A 20,058-nucleotide genomic window follows, 5' to 3' on the forward strand; every position below is an offset into this window, starting at 1 on the left:
GGCGAGGTTGCATACGGGGACTGTGTTTTGAATATCGTGATCTTCCAAATGTCAGGTGATTGTAGCTTTCGAAAAATAATTTTTTTGTTTGAATCTTCTCCCACTTTACACTTTGTGTGTTGCCGGCCATTTATGGTGAACGATGTTTACTGGACATAGGTCACAGGCTGTCTCCCTGATATACATATACAAGTGAACTATTTGTTCTTTGTATTCAGTAGTTAAATGGTCAGAAGGAATGCACGCCCAAGTACGCAAATCAAAGCAAACATATATTTGGTGTTCCGGCCGGTGACCGCCGTTTGTCAAGAGTGAGCTTACTAGAAAGGGTTAGGTTACTATATTTCTGTTTTAAGGTTGTGTCTTGGGTATAGTTTTGACCAGCACAGTAAAAAGAAAAATTGTTAATGTATAGTGAGGATTGGCAGGGACCAGGAAGGCGTCTGCATTGCCCAGCATAACACTCCGACAGTATAAATATATTGTGACGTGGTAGTGACGGTAATGAACACAGTAGCAATATTGTGAAAGACAAAACTAACTTTCATTCGGTGAACTTGTACCCACAAAAACAGGCTACACTAAAACAATAGCGGCGAACACAGTCGGGGATTGTTCAAGATGTGATCGGGGGGTCAAGACCATCGGCTTTTATACATCAGTCATCAAATGTTCCACAGTAATCGCTGGGACCCGCGTGTCTTCCAAAAACTTCTACACTATAAGCGTCGCGCATACATGCGATAAGATTACACAAGGTTCAGTGACAGACATCAGATGGAACCATCGATAACATTCCAGAAATTTCCGGTATGTGCAGGCGCGTCCTGCGCTGTATAACATTTGTTAGGCGAAAAAATGTTGTCGCCCGGTATAGATAACCAACTATATATATATATATATATATATATATATATATATATATATATATATATATATATATACATATATATATATATATATGGAGAGAGAGACGGAGAGAGAGAATAAAGTTTTTTCTTTCGTTGCTGTCACACCCTGTGTTACAGCACGCAAGCCCAATCCTGTGATCAACGAATGACACGTGCCTCGACAGGCGAAATAAGCTACATTTAAAAATTTGTTCCTTGTAAGCCGGAGTTTGGAACTTTATGCAACGCTTGGTACTTAATGCATGTGGCGTGGCAACAACTGTTTTGCACTGTAACGGGCGTCTACTATGAAATGATGACGAGAAACTTTCAGAGACACCTTGTTTGCCGGAGTTTTTTTGTGCGTCTCCTATTGTACGTTGCGGCTGTGGTACACCATACAAGGCCCACCACGTTGTGGCTGACTCAACGCGCTTTGTACCTGAACAAGTGGTGCACTTTCTCTGCAATGACCATCATGATTGTTGCAAGTGCTGTTCATGATGTTAATCTGCAACATGTTTGTGATTGTAATGCGCGAGCCATCGCTTACGGGAGAAAAACCCAAGGATTGTTCTGTGGGGATTTTTTGGCAGCTCTGAACTAAATGATGCAGCTCTCTCACCATTAGAAAAAAATGTGTTTGTTGCCCGTTGGAGATATGAACGTTTCTAATGTGCGCATAACCTTTGTTAGAGTGCCGAAGGAAGCAGCTAAATGGTAGTGTCCGTTATTCTGATAGCAATTATACGGACACCCTGGGCAAGTTTTTGGAGTTGTCGGAGTCGCCGTCGCCATCGCTTTGATGTTCAGTATATATTTAGGTGTATGTATCCAGCATGTATAGTTATGTCGTATATGCAAGGTAGATGCTGTTCCAGTCAGCAGCAAAAGTTCGTCAAAACATATTTTTGTTTCTCGACTGAAACATTGCTCTGAATACTTTCAAAATGACAGCGCGCAAGCAAATGCAACAGATATTTTCTGTCACAGCACTCGTATTTTATGCCAAATATTGTCTACTTCCTGAAAACTCTACATAAATATCAGTGCTCACAACCTAAAAGTGACACAATCTAAGTGGCAGTGTTCTCAACGGGCAGCGCGGTGGCACTTCTTTGATATTATTGCAGGCGGCAGGTGGCATTTCAGAGCATTTTATTGTGTCAGAATTTCTGGCGGTCACTCGCACGTCATATCCGCGCTAGTCTAAATTGCGCGTAATTAAAACACCGTACAAGGAATTCAAGCGCAAAGTTATACCTTGCTATTGGTATCGGTGCTTCCCCCTTCGGACGAAACTGCCTATTTCTTTTGTTTACTTTTACAGCTGACAAGACTTAGAAAATCTTGCTATGCTTTGCAAGAAGGCTATGTGTAATCGGCCCTGAGAAAAGCGGAAGCCGTTCATTAACGATGGATGCGCAGTACGCCAAAATTGTCACTTTGGTTTATGCTGTCCCTTCCTTCTGCATGTCTTTAGTTGAGGGATGAGCAGCATCCAGTAATTACGTTCAAAGCACTAAATAAAGCGGCACATTTCAATCTTTCAGCACGCATTACCCATAGTTTTCAGAAAAGATAAGATCTCTGCCGCTTCTGGCCCTTTCAGGCAAACAGAGAAACTTGTGAAGCGTTTCGTACAACCCCTCAGTCGGTCGCCGTCGAGGGTTCCTTATGACCCCTAAATGACACAGACACTCCGAAATTGGCGTGTAGTTTTGCTGCTATTATTCTTTATGATTTTCCAAATGACGAATTTCATGGATGTTGTATTATTTGAAAAAAGAGTGAAAACTGGAAGATAACGTTAAAATTAAAATATGGGGTTTTACGTGCCAAAACGACTTTCTGATTGTGAGGCGCGCCGTAGTGGAGGACTCCGGAGATTTCGACCACCTAGGGTTCTTTAACGTGCACCTAAATCTAAGTACACGGGTGTTTTCACATTTCGCCCCCCATCGAAGTGCGGCCGCCGTGGCCAGGATTCGGTCCCACGACCTCGTGCTCAGCAGCCCAAAGCTATAGCCACTGAGCAACCATGGCGGTTTGGAATAAAACGTTTTTGAGAGCTTCTAGTCGCACTAACTGATTCGCTGTTAACATTTATTACGGGTCATACGCATGGTGGCAATTGATGATGTGCGAAGCGTCTCGCATGCAGCTGGCTGCCTCCGTTGCTTAGTTTTCTGCAAAGCGTTTTCAGACAGACGAATGTGTTTGCGTAACTTAAGTATAGTGCGAGACGTAACCATAACAGCCTGCGATGGCAGCAGCAAGACGACATCTACTTTGGCAATGATCATACAACGGCAACAGCATGGTTCTACACTGAGAGTTTGAGACAAATTGATGCATGCTGTTTGGTGGGTTCTGAACTGTGCAGAACGGGCGCAACCAGAACAGCTCAGGTTGTGATGTCATATGCGACACAATGGTATGCAATAGCGAGTGCGTATGTCTATTCCCGTGAAATCTATGCTAACGCGATGATCGCAGCTGTAGTCCGGCGAAGAAATATTACAATACACGAAGGCCATACACGCCGTGTCGGCGTGGCCAACGTGGCGTAGTTCCTATGTACGTAGTGGTATCTCGCATGGCCAACGTACTCGATAATGTGAGGCGATTCCGAATGGAGTGCAGTCTAATACAACGCTTTAAGATAAACGCTACCATATCGAAAGGAGACTAGGAAGTAGCATGGCAGGCACGTGCCAAATGTTTCAAAAACGTGGCTTGCTTTAGAATGAAAAAAAAGTGTGCGGGCCATTGTGACCTCTAGAGCAGTGAAATGTGCTGTTTATGCGTGAAGCACTCGGTGTGCCTTTTTTTGGGAGGGGAGGGGGGAATCTGCTGGTGATGTTCACAATGCGTATGTAACTCAAGAATCACCGCCGGATTGAATAGGTTTATTAGACGCTTGCGAATGCGTACCTCATCTTTTAGTGTTTTTGACGAGCCCTCTTAGAAGTATTTCGTTCTTTGTTTATTGAAAGATAGCTTATTACCACGAAATAAAAAAATGTGGTCGTGGCAGGATTGTTGAAGCACTAGGCTGTTATGTTAGCAGACAGAAGTTTGAAACCATGCCTTCTTCTCGGTTTCCTTTCTTTTTTGTTTCAAAGAGGGAAGCACAGACCCCATAATTCTATTTACCGAAAATGTCTACAATGAGGCAAAGAACATAACGCATAAAGCGGATAATATTAATGATAAAATGTTCTAGTGAGGATAACATAATTACGAAGACCAACACTAAAATAGTCTAGCTTTCCTTTTTATGGTGTCACATCTCGTATGTTATAGTAAAATGCCGAGGTACGAGTTTAAAGTAAAGTCTATTGTCTTCGTAGCGCCTGCCAATTAACATCACTCGCATCGTATTTATTTTATTGTCCATGTAATATGTAAAGAAAACTAAAAAGAACTCACTTTAAAAAGGCCTTAACTTGATCACGGGTACAAGTAGACAAAGGGAGGTAGGACTCTGCCTCTGGCTGAAAATATTCTGCCATAATATATTTTGGGTCATCAGGACAATTGAGAGCACCTGGGCTGTTCGTGAGGTAATCTTGTGCTGCTTTCCCATCATGTCCTGAGCCAATGCTGAAAAACGTGAAAATGAGGCGTGAAAGCTGTATACAGATATGGCTGTGCTAATATTAATCCTACAGCAGATCATATTTACCTAATGTTCAAATAGGGAACACCGAATATGAAAGAAATGTGGAATTTATCTGGTTCATGCCTTCCTCTTTGTACTTTTCAGTAATTAAGTAAGGAAGTATAAATTGGGCTGCGAGCGAGTAGATAGTCGCTATTTCGACACAGGAATTAAATGCTTGGTTAATCTCACCTTGTTTGCGTGTCTTTATATTGATTTAGCAGGCCGTACTACTCTCATCTCCGTCAAAAATCTCAGCAATCTACGCACATCCGATGATAAAAACGCCTTTGTTATGTTATCATCAGTATCACAGTGTACCAGATACTACATATTTTCAGTTGTTTTGATTTACAAGCCTCTGTTTTCATACAACTCCCAATAGTTAACAGTACTGATGCTTGTGATATACCGCATAGGGCCTTTTTCTTAGAGGGCCCTTTACCAAACACCTTCGCTAACTTAGTTATACATTGGAACTTAGACAATGACATCAAGAAACATATTACTAAAATAAATGTTAATTGAATATTGGTAAAGGAATGTCTAATCGATTCTGCGGAAGCCCGATAGTTGAAATAAAGTACATGAAAGAGAAAAATTGGCATCCAGCCCGATTGTAGCACGAAGCTTCAAAGGAACCAAATACGGATTTTTAAGAAAGAAAGCCCCGCACCTAAAAATTTCGTACAGACCAGGATACTTTTTGTCCCTTTCATAGTAATGCAGAAAATCGAGGAAACGTTACAATTTCCTGTACCATGCCGCAAGGAGGTGATCGTCACTGTCAAGTGATACATTCTCCCTTTTGCCTTCACTAGCGTCATAAACCAACGTCCATTCCTGCCTTCTTTTCAAACCTTAGTCGAGTGTTCGCGTTCGCGTCACGAGCTATGCCCCCTGCTTTTAGAGCGCAGTTCTTAGGCGGCCGTTCTTGCGGTGAGCGTCGGTGGCGGCGGCGGCAACAGCGTAACCGACCAAATGAGCAAAGCGAAAGATGAAAGTGAATGCGGAGTAGCGGGGCATAGAATACGAGAGGAGGAAAGCGGAGAGGAGGGTGCAGATAAAATGTGGCGGAAAGTGGAGGAGGGTGTGGTGAAAGCGCGAGCAGGAAAGTGTAGTGTGGCGGCAATGCCTACGAGATGGCGCCAGAGTAGCGGGCCTCGTCTGAGTAGTCTGTCGGCGGCGGCTGCTGAGAATCACCCGCACGCGTCACCCGTGCGCTGTCTCTCGCGATCTCCAGATTAGCGAGGCAGTCGCATTGCACTTTGCCCCATTTGAGACGGGCCACACGAGACTGATTCTCCGCACCAGCCAATATAACGCGAAAGGAAAACACAAATAGAGCTGTGCTTAAATTCCTCATTAGGGAGTATCGTCATTTGTTATTTTTATACTCTCTTTCTTGTTTGCAGCGCGGCGCCCTTGATGGGGTGGCATTGCACGCTTCGAATTGGATGAATAATCGAAGTCACGTGCTATGGCCGGTGACGTTGCAAGCAGCGCATCTTACGCAAAGGAATTTATGCGTGTATCCGCGTCTCGCGCAGGCAGGGCTGCAAACTTAAGAACTCTGCATGGCGTTTGGCTCAAAATTTTCACCGTTCTTGCACCATTCAGCAGCTTCATACTTTCTAGACACAATGGAAACCGCGTGATATATGTGCCACGCTTGTTTATTTGCAATTCCCAAGCCTAGGGATGTGCTATTTAACAAACCTATATATGGCGTTATGCGAGCGTTAATGTTGATTTTGTTTTTATAGAGAAGGCGCTTTATGCCGGCATACACGTAACATTAGCGTGCTGTGTGTAGATAACGCAATCATCATCACACATAATACGTGGCTTCCATAGGGGACGGTGACATTTTGCGTTCTTGTAAGGGCATGGCAGCTGGAAGAGGAACATCCGATGAATGATATGATGACACGGAGGCAGGATAGCGGATGAAGGGGACGGATCATTAGGAATGGTTTTAAAGAGGCGAACGAGAGAGGCCGCTGGATTTGTCAGCCCAGAGATGTCACACGGTGAGCATGCTCAATAGGCAGTGAGGCACTGGAAGTCGTAAGGGAATGCATCTACTTAGGGCAGGTAGTGACGGCGGATCCGGATCACGAGACGGAAATAATCAGAAGAATAAGAATGGGCTGGAGTGCGTTTGGCAGGCTTTCTCAGATCATGAACAGCAGGTTGCCATTATCCTTTAAGAGAAAAGTATATAATAGCTGTGTCTTACCAGTACTCACCTACGGGGCAGAAACCTGGAGGCTTACGAAAAGGGTTCTACTTAAATTGAGGACGACGCAACGAGCTATGGAAAGAAGAATGATAGGTGTACCGTTAAGGGATAAGAAAAGAGCAGATTGGGTGAGGGAACAAACGCGAGTTCATGACATCTTAGTTGAAATCAAGAAAAAGAAATGGGCATGGGCAGGACATGTAATGAGGAGGGAAGATAACCGATGGTCATTAAGGGTTACGGACTGGATTCCAAGGGAAGGGAAGCGTAGAAGGGGGCGGCAGAAAGTTAGGTGGGCGGATCAGATTAAGAAGTTTGCAGGGAAGGCATGGCCGCAATTAGTACATGACCGGGGTTGTTGAAGAAGTATGGGAGAGGCCTTTTCCCTGCAGTGGGCGTAACATGGATGATGATGATTATGATGATGATGATGATGATGATGATGATGATGATGATGATGATGATGATGAGCGCGCTCGGCGAACGCGCGTCTGCTTATCTTGGAGCAAATGTATGCGCTAACACGAGCAATACCGCCAGAGTTGTAACGCCGAAGTTTCCTCAGACACGCGCTTACAGTCGCGTCGGGTATAGCACCGACGTATGGTAGCCAACAGGGTTCTGTTTACGCTACAAAGCAGGACATGCCTCCTGTGCTCGCTATCGTTGTCGTAGATTTGCCATCCGAGTGAAACCGTAATTAATAAAATACTGTATATTTATGGACCTATATCCGTGAAAGTGCAAGAAATCAACCACTGCTGTTTGGAATACATGTTTCATCTTCGTAGTATAATAGATTCATTCGAAAGAGGAATCAACCGATTCATTACAGCTGCCCGCTCGCAGATTTAGCAGATACCATTCATACAAGTTGCTCAAAAGCTCAAATAAAGAGCCACAGAGGTTAAACGTTGCACTTGCTTCATGAAGCTGACTTTAACCTGGTGTGGGTACCATCAGGAAAGCGACACTTCACGGCGTCACTGCAGATTACCCGTTGCACTAGCTCCATACGAGCTAAGAAAACAGCAGATAAGTTCTGATATCGAGGCATACCTTCCACCAAGTATGATCACCTTGATATACCAGTAATAAACCCACGAATCATAAATCACCGGCTACTTGTACTCATTTCGTTTATGTCAGGTCAGAGAGACTTCCGTCAAAAACGCCGTTCATGCCGTTCGTGCTCGCGCACTATATTGCATGGTATATCGCATGGTATATCGCATGGTATTGGTTTTCAAAGAACAAAGTAGTGGTCTACCTACCTGTCGACTCTGGACACTTTGACAATTGTAGGCTCGTCTAGAGATCATTCTTGCCTCGCCCCGACTGCAGGTTATGTTGAAAAATGAGCCGCGCAAGATCATATGAACAATCCTATTGTCTGAACAGATTCCCTAAGGACCTCACCAAGAAAGCAAGAACGTAGGGCAGGCGTAGTTTTAGAAAGCTACCCATGCTCGATCGGCGGGTGCTCTGAAATTTATCAATGCTGCACTGACCAATGCTCTTGCTGATGTGACACTCTCCAGCAGAGCGGGTGCGGCAGATAGTAGTAAGGTAGGTGCGGTAGATAGTAGCAACGTGACCATCACTGCAGAGCAACCACGCCATATACACTGATGCTTCTAGGCGAACTTTGACAAGACACAGGTCCTCGACCTTGAGCAAGTGCAGGGACTTCTGCTGGTACGCAAAGTGATTTTATCGAGCGCTTCGTTCTGGAACTATGATTATAAAAAGAGCATGTCCATTTGCGTTCCGGAAGTGAAGAACGGGTTAAAGGAAACTAGCGTGCCGTTCCATCATCATAGTCTTATTTCAGTTTCATTTGGGCCATCGTCTCCGTTTTGTCGTGAGAACGACGAAGTTGCCTTTTGATTTCTTGTTTTTGTGAAGAACTGTGTAGATACTCGACAGCTTTCCACCGCGTCATTCCCCTGTCCGAAGAGCAACATCGAGCGAGTGCATCTGGCCTTCCTGAGCGTCATATCAGCGCCGTGGTACTAGACGGAAAAACGAGGTGTTTTGGGGGTTTGGTGGCAACGACAATGTGAGAACCTATGGGGGTTGATATTTGAGCAGTAAAGTTTCAGCAACGGTTAGTGTTTTTTTAATTACGCGAAAAAATTTGTATTTAAATAAACCTTTGCCATCAAAAATAAAATACTGCAATATCATTTCTATGTCTATTTGTTTTGGACCAATACAAGCAATGTACATATGCAAAGTCCAGAGGGTCAAAATGACCGACGCAGTGTCGGAGAACATACAAGTGGCGAAAATGAATGTTTCAAGCTTGTTTTTGCTTCACTTGTGTTTTAAAGGCACTCACAGGTAGTGAAGTCGCAATAAAGTCGTCTCAGAATTAGGGCTGATTCTGGGGTGAGAATTTTTAAAATATTTTTAAAGTGCTGCTATCAAGTCCATACACTTCAGCGCACCGAATCGACTTCGTCGAACACACTCGATCGAAAGCGCACTGGTAGCCAAGTTATCATCACGAAACCTTTCCGCTTAACTGCTTGCAAATGCAACTAGTGTCGAGGTGCTCGTGTGGAGTGTAACTAACTTTACCAAGCATCCTGGGCCTTCCGGTGCATGCTGCGTTTATTGCGTGAGCAGCGGCACTTTGTCTCACATAATTGACGCTAACAGTCACACCACGCTTCGAAAAGTCATACCGCGCGGCTGGAATGGTGAGGTACCTGCATCATAATCAACAGCTGTTTGAATAAAACCCACCTTACGTTGCACAGGGGATCGGGCGTGGCCATCGGTGACGTCACAGAGGTAAACACATTTCTAGCTTAAAAATACCTAGCACAGCAAGGTTAAAACAAAAAAAATTGTGAATATTTCAGTTATTCTTTGTGGAATCTGGTCATATCAGCAGAATGATGCTGACCGTCGATGGTCATTTGTGAACGCCATAAAAGACGCCTGTCAAGTTCTACTAAAGCAGACACTGTTAACACAGCAAATATTTACTCCTGTGAGGGAAGTGATGTGATAATTAGAGAATGCCGTTCTATGCTGACAAACAATTACTTGCATGTGAGGCGTAACGTTATCTGTATCGTTAACGTGTTAGTCATACTCTTTGTTAAAGTGGACAATCGACACAATGATAGATTAAGGAGCCGTGTTCATTTCTGGGTGCGCTCTTGCACATATTTAGAACTTAAGTCAAGCGAGCAGAAAGCCATTTCGTATTTTCTAATGCTTGTCTATGCTAACCGGAAGGTTTTTTTCAACAGTGATAGCACGCTCATAAATCTACTTTTTCGCGCAAACACTGCGACGTTGTTTTTAAAATTGGTAGAAATCCCGAGCCCATAAAAGAATTTTGGTGCTGCAAGTTTATCCCAAATGAGAAGGAGAGGTATGCTCAAGTAAAACTCTTGCTTGGGCTAGTTGGTTCATGACTGAATTAGTAAAGGCAAGGCGCAGAAGACCAGGACTCAAGAAGAGGAACACAAACGACAGGACCAGCACTGGTCCTGTCATTTGTGTTCTTCTTGAGTCCTGGTCTTCTGCGCCTTGCCTTTACTAATTCGAGAACGAGAGATTCTTGCACACATTATCCATGCTGATTAACCTAACCGATCTTGCATTTTGTAGCAGACAAAGGCCGAATCCTATCTCACAAATAATCTTATCTCATACCATTACTGGCATGGCGGAAACTTCCAACCCTACACCTGGGCAAAGTATTATGACAACAGAAGGCCACGGCAAGAAAGCTCACCGATGCATCTACCTGTCGCAGGATAAGCTTCGGGACGCCATATGGTCGATCGGAGGTCAGTATTAATGGAGTAGCATTCTTAAGGTACTTCATGCACTTTCTAGAGATTGCGTATCTGCGTATGTATGTACATTTGTATCTACATTTGTTTGTACCTAACTGTCTTCCCACCCACCCGGGTCACTTAAAGCGGGAGACAGAAAGGGAAAGGAAAGACAGGGGGGGTTAACCAGAGATGATCTCCGGTTGGCAACCCTGTACTGGGAGAGGGGCAAGTGGATGCGATAGGTGAGAGAGGGAAGGATAAAAAAAGAAAAAACTACACACACACGCACGTACACACGAACTGAGAAGTCCCTGGTCGAATGGGTAGTGCATCCGGCTGCTCTACTTAGAAGCCTGCTGTGTGTCACTTCCCTACCAACCATACTGCCGACTTCGGTCACTGAGCATATTGCATTATGTACGTACGTGGCGTTCTAGAACGAATATAGTTCACAATGACGTTGTTCGATGTGCATGCCTGACTGAGTGGGTACCGCTGTTCGAAGAAACTCTTTGACGCCGACATGGAGCAGTGGGTGCGTGTCACTCTGTATGTGTTAGTGTTTAATCAACCGCTTCGATGATAGCTTGGGCTGATTGGATTAGGTGACAGTTTGGAAAATGATTCAATGATAAACGCATAATCGTCGACAGTCATCGTGAGATGGGTTCTGCCAAACATTTTATGTGTTATGTGGTGGCGACACAGTGCAACGTTCATTAATAGCTTCCCAGGAAATATAGATGTGCATAAACGCAACAAAAGAATTTGGAGGAAGCCTAAGTTTCGCGTTTAGGGATGGATCGCGACAGCGCTCAAAGATCACTGACTGCTTCTCGCGCTTCGTTGCACCTGCAGCTTACATAACAGTAATGTTTTTCTGCAAACGCTGGTGGAGATCGCTATGCCCGAAGGCACGCTTGTTGTTTATTTTTTATTTTTTGATGCTGTTGCAAAGCACTGAGCAGGCCGCACCGCTCCTATTAAAGCTGACATCAAACGCCAGCTGGAAAAGTTGCGAGTGTTTGTGTTTCCGCGTAACAGAATTAAGTTTTCTCGTATATTCAGATCACAATGCGACGCCATTATGTCTGTAGGCTGTAGGTAAGTCGTCTTTTGCAAATTTTTGGACGTATTTTAGTTTCAGAAATACAATTAGTTAACTAACGCATATGTGCCACACGGAGGGCCTGCGTGGTTTGGAATGCGCGGTTCGGGACGATTTCCTCGGCCACGGACAGCGACAACGCACCCGACTTTCTGCGACATGGGGCTCTTAGCGCCATCGCGCTAATATACGCGCGTAAAACGCTCTAAAAGCCACTAATGTTGGGAGAGGCCTCCAGGACTTTGCAAGCATTCTAGCTTCTCCTGCCCTGAGACGTTGTTATGGTTGGACAAATGCGATAAAATACACTTGCACACACAAAATTGAACGTACAATTTATCGCGACGCAGGTTTCAACATTCCTCTTTTTCGGAAATATCATTCGACTACTTCTCACATGTCACATAAATTTAACACAATAAGGGCTTCATACAAACATTTCCAAGAGGTACGAAGATGCTGAATATGGCAATGTGACAACATTCCAACGGACCCATAAAAGCACGTTGAACGGGATACCTTAAACTACATGGCAGCTAAATCAAAAAGCAGAAAGAAAGTTGCCTTTTTAAAGAGGTGACACTCTGAAATAAATGTTGTGAAAGTGCACCCTTTGCAAGATGGCAAAATATACTTGCAGTCTATCGTAATATGTTGCCATCAGAATCCAGTAGTAATATATATTTCAATGAAAAGAAGCAATGGTGATCACTTTTACACAACGACACAACGCATTGGTATGATTCGTGTAGAAGTTTCACTTTGCCGTAATATTTTTTTCATAAATTACCAGAAAAATAATAACTGAATCTCAATGTGCGGTAAAAATATTGCTGACGATGCTGCGTACTTACATATGAAGTATTTCGTGGGTAATCGTCGAGCAACTGCTGACCACGTCTGAATCGACATATACTATGCCACAACCGAGCATGCCGCAGGCACCTCCAGTATATGCCACCCCTTGAAGAAGAAATTTTGAACGGTGCATTACGGCGCTGGTAAAGTAACCGTTCACAAGGATAGTCGCTCCGATTACGCAAAAACTACGGTGGGCACAGAGTTATTAGACAATAATACCACATCACCAAAAGTTCAACTACAACCAACCAACTTTGCAGTAGCGCCTGTATTCTTCGATTATTCAAAGATTTGTTTGCCAGCCATTGCGGAGTTTGGCATGATTGATTTATTTCTGTTATAAGCACCTGCCGCCCTCTTATGGCAACAATGTGCAGACAGTGAGACAAATTTTGATGTGCTAAATTACTAAATACATGCATTTAGCATGACAGCCATAAGCTGTCCTTATTTATTTATTTATTTATTTATTTATTTATTTCAAAATACTGCAGGCCAATGTGGTGGCCCAAGCAGGTGTGAGTTACATCCAACATGAATGTACAAAACAACAGACAACAAAAAGCTAGCAAGAAAGCAAGAAAAGAAAAAAGAAAAAACGAAAAAGCTTAAGAGAGAAGCTGACACTATCAACTCAGCGAAAAAATTATTGGAACCAAAAATATCAGACGGCAAACAATTCCATTCTTCCACAGTTCTTGGAAAATAACCGGATTTGAAAGATTTCGATCGGGCAAAGATTGGGGTTAGTGCAAATTCATGGCCATGGCGTACGCGTCGTGTTGTTTGGGGTTTTATACTGTCAGGCAGATTTATTTTTATGTTACCGAATATACAATTATAAAGAAATGAAAGGCGACTAAACTTTCTGCGGGCTTCTAGAATATAAATACAGTTTAATTGCATTAGGTTGGATGGGGAATCAAATCTACGATATTTGCCAAATATAAACCTAAAAGCCTTTCTGTTAATACGTTCAAGTTGCATGATATCTTTTTTTAAATAGGGATCCCAAATGATAGAATCCTACTCAAGCTTAGAACGAACGCACGTATTATAAGCTAAAGCTGTGTTTGTGATGGTGCGAATTTCACCTTTCTTTTAAGAAACCATAACTTACGTAGTGCAGATGTGCAGATATCAGAAATATGGGTTGACCAAGTTAAGTTGCTTGTGAGGGTGACACCTAAATACTTATATTTGCCTACAATCTAGATACTGTTGCTTCTAAGGGTATAACAGAACTGGCTAGGATTTACTATCCTGGTGATACGCAGTAGTACTGTTTTCTGAGTATTTAGTTGCATGCCCCATTTTTGACACCAGTCGTCAATAACATTCAGTGCATGTTGCAATTCAATGTGATCTCTGGGTGACACAGTTTGTTTAAAAATGATACAATCATCCGCGAACAAACGTACAGACACATTTTCGGGAATAACATCAACCAAGTCATTAACATAAATTAAAAACAAAAGTGGTCCCAAGACACTTCCCTGTGGGACTCCAGACGTGACATGAAGAATAGCAGATGATGAATCATTAATTACCACATACTGTTGTCTGTTGTGAAGATAAGCCTCAATCCATTGAACTATTTTTATTGGTAACCCTAACCACTGCAATTTGTACAGTAATTTCCCATGTGGCACTTTATCAAAGGCTTTACAGAAATCTAGAAGGAGAACTACTATTTGTCCTGATGCATCAAGCACTCGTGAAAATTCATGCACAGTTGTAACTAGTTGTGTAACATTGGATAACCCTTTTCTAAATCCATGTTGAAATTCTGATAGTACATTGTTATCACTAAGGAATTCATGAATGAAGTTTGCAATAACATGCTCGAGAAGTTTATAACAACTGTTTGTAATAGAGATAGGATGATAATTCTCAAACGACAAGTGGTCACCTTTTTTTTTGTCTACAGGCATGTTATTAGAAGTGCGCAGTGGGTTCTTTAACGTGTATATTAAAATGCAACGCTTTAGATCGCATGGTCATACTAACACAGTATTTCTATTTTCTTGTGGCAAATCTGTTCTTGTCTTAATTGCTAATATCGCATGACCAGGTATGGACATTGGCAAAAAGTACTGTCAGTGTGCGTTTAATCTGTTCAACCTAATAAAACGATGCATCACTACCAAGAATTTGCACATACATCGGCCCTGCATAACTTGTAGGTATAGGGGCACTTCGTGAAACAATGCACAATTTTCAACGGCACATTTCATTTTCACATTTGGGTCATCTTTTCAACTACCCTTTCTTGAACCCTTGTGAATGAGCTGACAGATGTCGGCGACTCATTATGGGCCACTCCGGGAGTATGTACATGTGCGACTATCAGAGAAGGGTTACAGCGGTCTTAAAATAATTTCGGTATGGACCACACTTCTCTTTGCGTGCACATCTCGTCACCATCCATACAGTGATGAAAATAAAAAATCAAGTTTGGCACCATGCTATGGCGGCGGTGACGTTCCCACTGAGCATTTGCTGTATTTGCCATAAAACCTAAACATTTCATGAGAGAAATCCTGTGACTTGTGCACTCAATAAGCTTCAACATAGCATTGCGTTATTTTTTTTAACATGTTGGACAAAAAGACAATTTTACACTGCAGATTTTGTTGTGTAGCATATAATATCCGTTTCCGCTATTGCTTTTCCTTGCACATATAGAACACCCACTTCCAACGTCCACAGTATTTCCCTTTCACTGTTCAATACGGCCTTTTCACTCCGATCCATGACGTCAACTTACCTGGCCCGACTGCTATAGAAAGTAATGGGAATGCTTCCGAGTAGGCAACAGTGATTTTGACGTCATCGCTTTCATAACGCCAGCCTTGTCAATGGAAATTTTGGGCCGGCTATCGTGACGTCATGAATCGGAGCGCAAAGTTCTTGCGCTATCAAGCTTGTGATGACTAATCACGCGCTTTATTTCTCCCTTTCTTTTCGCGCATGCGCATGGGTTGCGTCGGAGGAGTTTTCGGTGTTCGAGTGACCGACAACCGGACGGACGAAAGAGCGGACAGACAGGCGGAAGAACGGCTAGCCCTAAACACTTTAGCTATAAACGAACTCCTGTTTTATTGATGAATATACTGTATTATTCGCTAAAGATAACGCCCACCAAATTCTGAACAGTACGACAGCCAAAAGCATATGCTAGGCAAAGCAAACAATTTATTTCACCATATAAAACTGTGTTGCAGTAAAAGAGGTTACCATATGACGAAAACCGAAGTAACTTTAGGTGGAACACCTAGACTCAACTCAGGCATTCATCATGACTTCACAGAAGCTTGTCGTTCGTCAAAGATACATATATTTTGAGATATTTGACTGTTCATGGAAAATATCGTGTTGAAATTTGCGGCCTTAACTTTTAACACTCCTCACTATTGTCCTTTACTGTGGCGTATTGTTTTTTTTTTGCAGTGGTTGAGCTGCTGATGTTGAAGTCGGGGGTTTGCCCCCGACAACGGTGGCCATATTTCAAATGAGACCAAACACAAAGATTCAGGTGTGCTTCACATTGGCTGCACATTAACGTGCCTCCGATAGTAAAAGCAATGCGGAGTTTCCAGTAGTAGCCGCTTCTGAATCACATCGCAGTAGTGGCACCCAAAAACCACAAAAGAGATTATCCATTACTTGACTCATTTGGGGTAAGTAGCTTCCTGCCTCGTCTCATTTCACACCTTTTTAATATAAAGGAATGCTAGCCGACGGGGCAATGGAACCTCTGCCTTCAAGCGCAGTTTCAAAATGTTCTATTAGGCTACCAACACGCGCCTATTTTACTACTCACGTCCGCCAGCTTTATGAGACCTTCCAAGCCTGCGTCATGTGGCAGTCTCATGTTTTATTTTCCTACCAGCTAACACTGTGACACAATGTATTACAGTGCACGTTATTCTGGGTCGCCTCACAATTCGCAGTAGTTTATTCTTAGCAGCTATGCGACATAAAAGCTGAGCGACGTTGTAGAGCTCTCATGTCCATCATGTTTTCACGTTGCTTTGCCAGTGTACAAATAAGATCGCTCTTTTAACCTGGAACACCTAACACACTAACAGGTGCCTACGATTCAAGAGTACTTATTTGGAGGTCAAGCCACAGTCCGCGCATCTCTCATTCACACCCATTCAAACCTATGAAAACCTACCAATGTACATTTCTTGGATATCCGTGATGAATGCGCACGTTAGCAATCATGCTGTTGCCGTCATACTATCGTCCTTACCGCCGAAGTTGTCAAGTTGCTGTCGCATGCACACACGCACGCTAGACTCGCGCAAGTGCTCAATTTATTCGCAGGCGTGTGTCTGATGACGCATGCGGAGCCCTAAAGGGCGCCGGAGAGCACGGGTAGCGAGCCACCTGCTAAATGCTTCGTATAACATTGATTCCTGCAGTGCGCGAAGCCCCTGCGCACTGCTCTCGCCGAGAAAGCAATTTCTGCAGGTTTTGTGCTAACTGTTAAGACTGAACACTTGGTCTCATGAAGGAACCATATAGTTTGCATTTGTTTTAATTTCCAAGCACTAGTTTAGGCACTCGGAAGTTTTGTCAGTTTTATCATATTCATCATGATGATGCTTAATGTATAACTTCGGTACCTTTAATTTTGTCCCCACCAATTGTTACCATCGCTGGGCGTTTCTGAATATATTTTGTAAACATAAAGACGCTTACCTTTCAGTGTTTGATACCTGTTTGTCCCTTGAAGCGTACGAGCAAACAGGTTGCTGTAAAATGTTAAGATTATTACAATTGGGTTACGTTGCAAGAGATACAACCGTGGTAGAATAATTAAACAACAACGTATCCTACTTTTTGGCATCTTGATTATTCCGTTACTACAACATGTACCTCCATGTATTTCATGATGATAGGCATCCTACGTGTATGCCAGTTTACCATCGGGCCCCGCCTTTAAGATAGAGCCACGCAGTTCAGAGAGCTTCTTGTATAATAATGACCATTATTTCAACCCTCGAAATTTCTAACGTAACATTCTAAGTTTTGCACTGCAAGTAGGGTAGTTTTTATTTATAGAAACTGCAGCAAGTCATTACGTCTTAAAAATGAGCACTATAACTTCAGCTATACACATGCAGTCGTGTGTGATGCCGGTAGGTTAGCAGCATATTCGCACAGTTGTTATTCGGTATCGAGCACAGGCTTTCCTGTGGAGCCTTCCGCTTTATTCGGACCCCTTCACCTTCTTGTGCTTAATATTATGAGTATAGGGCAGCAGTGACAAAAGGAGACGACTGCCCACCGTAGTTGCATGATCCTGACTCTTAAAGCTCTTTCCTAAATCCCGTTAGACAAACAAGCCTGCGTAATACTTATGGCTACCTTCACTTGAGCATAACAGAATAAAATCAACAAACGTTCGGTTGTATTCAGTTGCAGGTCCGTCAAACACGAGTGTCAATGCCACACCATCCCAAACCTCTGAAGAACTTCCTTCGCACGGAAAATTTGATGGAGTAGGAAGCAGGTACGCGTGCGAAGTAGGGCAGGTAGCATCCCGTGGAAAAATAAACGCCTTGACTTGGAGGACAGCTTGAGGTCTAGAAGATCATTATTGTGGCATGCCCGAGAGTGATTGTGAGTCAGCGGTATAGGTTCCCGGATCCGATGCACTGCTAATGTGATAACTTCACCAGCCTATGCATGTTTTGGCAGATTTGGAATATTTTGTTTTTTTTTTCAGTTCCATCAACGCACTCAATTCAGTGCGTTCCATTGAATCAGTGTAATCGTTAGACCCCGCAAGGTATTAAATAGCGCTGACACAGTCGAAGGCGTCATGCTAGACTTGTAGATAAAGCAACAATAAATCTGTCGTTTCTGTAGTATATGTGCGCATACGCGATATTTAGGGTACCTACGGCTTGCGAATCCGACATCAAAAAGGGTGCTCACAGATGAAGTTGCACACGACGTATGAAGTCTATGAACAGAAATAATGTGCTTCAAAAAGAGTGGCCAACCTTTCGATAGGAAGACCTATCTTTGCCAAAGGCGACCTCGATACGCGAAGTAAATCCTAGTCTCCTTCGTAATGTAGTAGTGTCTAGAGATCGTAGCACCAGTGTGCACCACGTAATGACATTGCGAAATGGTATCTACCCCGAGTAAATATGTCAGTGCAGAGTGGAAAATTTTGGTGTGGTATCAGTTGTATCACACTACAATGGAACGTATTCCCGTTAATGTAGAGAAAGGACATCGCAATGGGGCGTCATTTAGTGTCATTGAAAGCGGAAATCCCCCATTTAAAAGGTTCCTATGTGCAACAGCCACAGCAAAAATCTTGTGCTTTGAGGATTCTGTTGTATTCTCGGCGGATTACTTGCCCTCAGACAGGGCATGTTTTCTCGATAGCTCAGTTCTTAGAACGTAGAACTGTTGAAGTGCTACGGGAGCTCTCAGACAGCATTGTGTTCTTGCTAAATTCGGATCGTGGTAATCCAGATGGCTTTTCTGTTCGGTAATTTCACCCTGGCACTCTACTCAGATGTAAGTAGGAGAAATCGCACCTGCAAAACATTTCTTTCCTATCAGGCTTCATCACGTACGAGAGCGCCTGTGCTGCACCGGTATTAGGCAAGGAAAAAAAGCCAAAACGTTTTAAAGCAACGCTACCCTCTTGTGCCTGTGCGGCTATCAAATCACACGGATGTGATCAAGCGCTCAGCTGCTTACAACTTGCTACTACAGAAATTTTACTGCTCAAGCTTACACTTTCAAACAAACACAAGGGCACACACTATGCGCCTCGTGGAAAACAAAACACGTTGAAGTAGAGCTGCAGCGTCATTCTCGTCGCAACGAACAAACCGTCACGGCTGAGCAAGAAGATTAAGCAGCAACACTGCCAAGAATAATAGCAAGCATTAGGCAAAAAGACAAACTTTCGCATTTCGACTTACTTGATTGAGCGGACTGCGGTTATCAATGCCTGCCTACATTTCTCTTCATACCTGTTCAACGAGTCGCCGAAACTCGAGAATACGCAACCTCAAATACTAAACGCGCACGAAGAGAGCTAACATGAGGCCACGCCCTTTCGGTACGCTCACTCTTCGCACAAGGGGCATATTAGCTCTAAAGCAGGGTGTGCGGCTGCGTATGTCCTCAGCCGTGCTTACAGCCATGCGCAGCCACGGCTCAGACGCGCGCCATAAATTGTGAAGCGCCAACTTACAGCATTCCCCTCACCCCAGCCCCTCCCGCGCACTTGGTGGTTGTTACCGCGCGCGAGCTCCCGTTCCCTCTCTCTCTCTCTCTCTTTGCGTGCATGGCAAGGGGGTCATGAAGCCACCATCTCTCTTCTCTCACCCTCGCACACTTTCACGCACACCTAAAACACAATGTATGGGCCACGATAGCATCTTATCGCACTTGGACTTAGTACGGAACAGGATTCGGCGCCACAGCGGCGGTCG

General features: G+C 43.6%; 1 protein-coding gene across 3 annotated transcripts in view; it reads right to left on the bottom strand.

Moving 5' to 3' along the window:
• The window catches only part of LOC135896010 (venom metalloproteinase antarease-like TpachMP_B), a 59,721-nt gene that overhangs the window by 14,127 nt on the left and 25,536 nt on the right, over nt 1-20,058 (bottom strand). For all 3 annotated transcript variants that reach the window (XM_070527549.1, XM_070527551.1, XM_070527550.1), the window contains exons 7-9: nt 17,291-17,343; nt 12,571-12,679; nt 4,326-4,499 (exon numbers count right to left, since the gene is read on the bottom strand). In XM_070527549.1, coding sequence (XP_070383650.1) covers nt 4,326-4,499; nt 12,571-12,679; nt 17,291-17,343 — 336 coding nt within the window. The remainder of the gene's footprint in view (nt 1-4,325; nt 4,500-12,570; nt 12,680-17,290; nt 17,344-20,058) is intronic.

Source organism: Dermacentor albipictus, chromosome 10 (assembly GCF_038994185.2).
Source record: "Dermacentor albipictus isolate Rhodes 1998 colony chromosome 10, USDA_Dalb.pri_finalv2, whole genome shotgun sequence".
NCBI lineage: Eukaryota > Metazoa > Arthropoda > Arachnida > Ixodida > Ixodidae > Dermacentor > Dermacentor albipictus.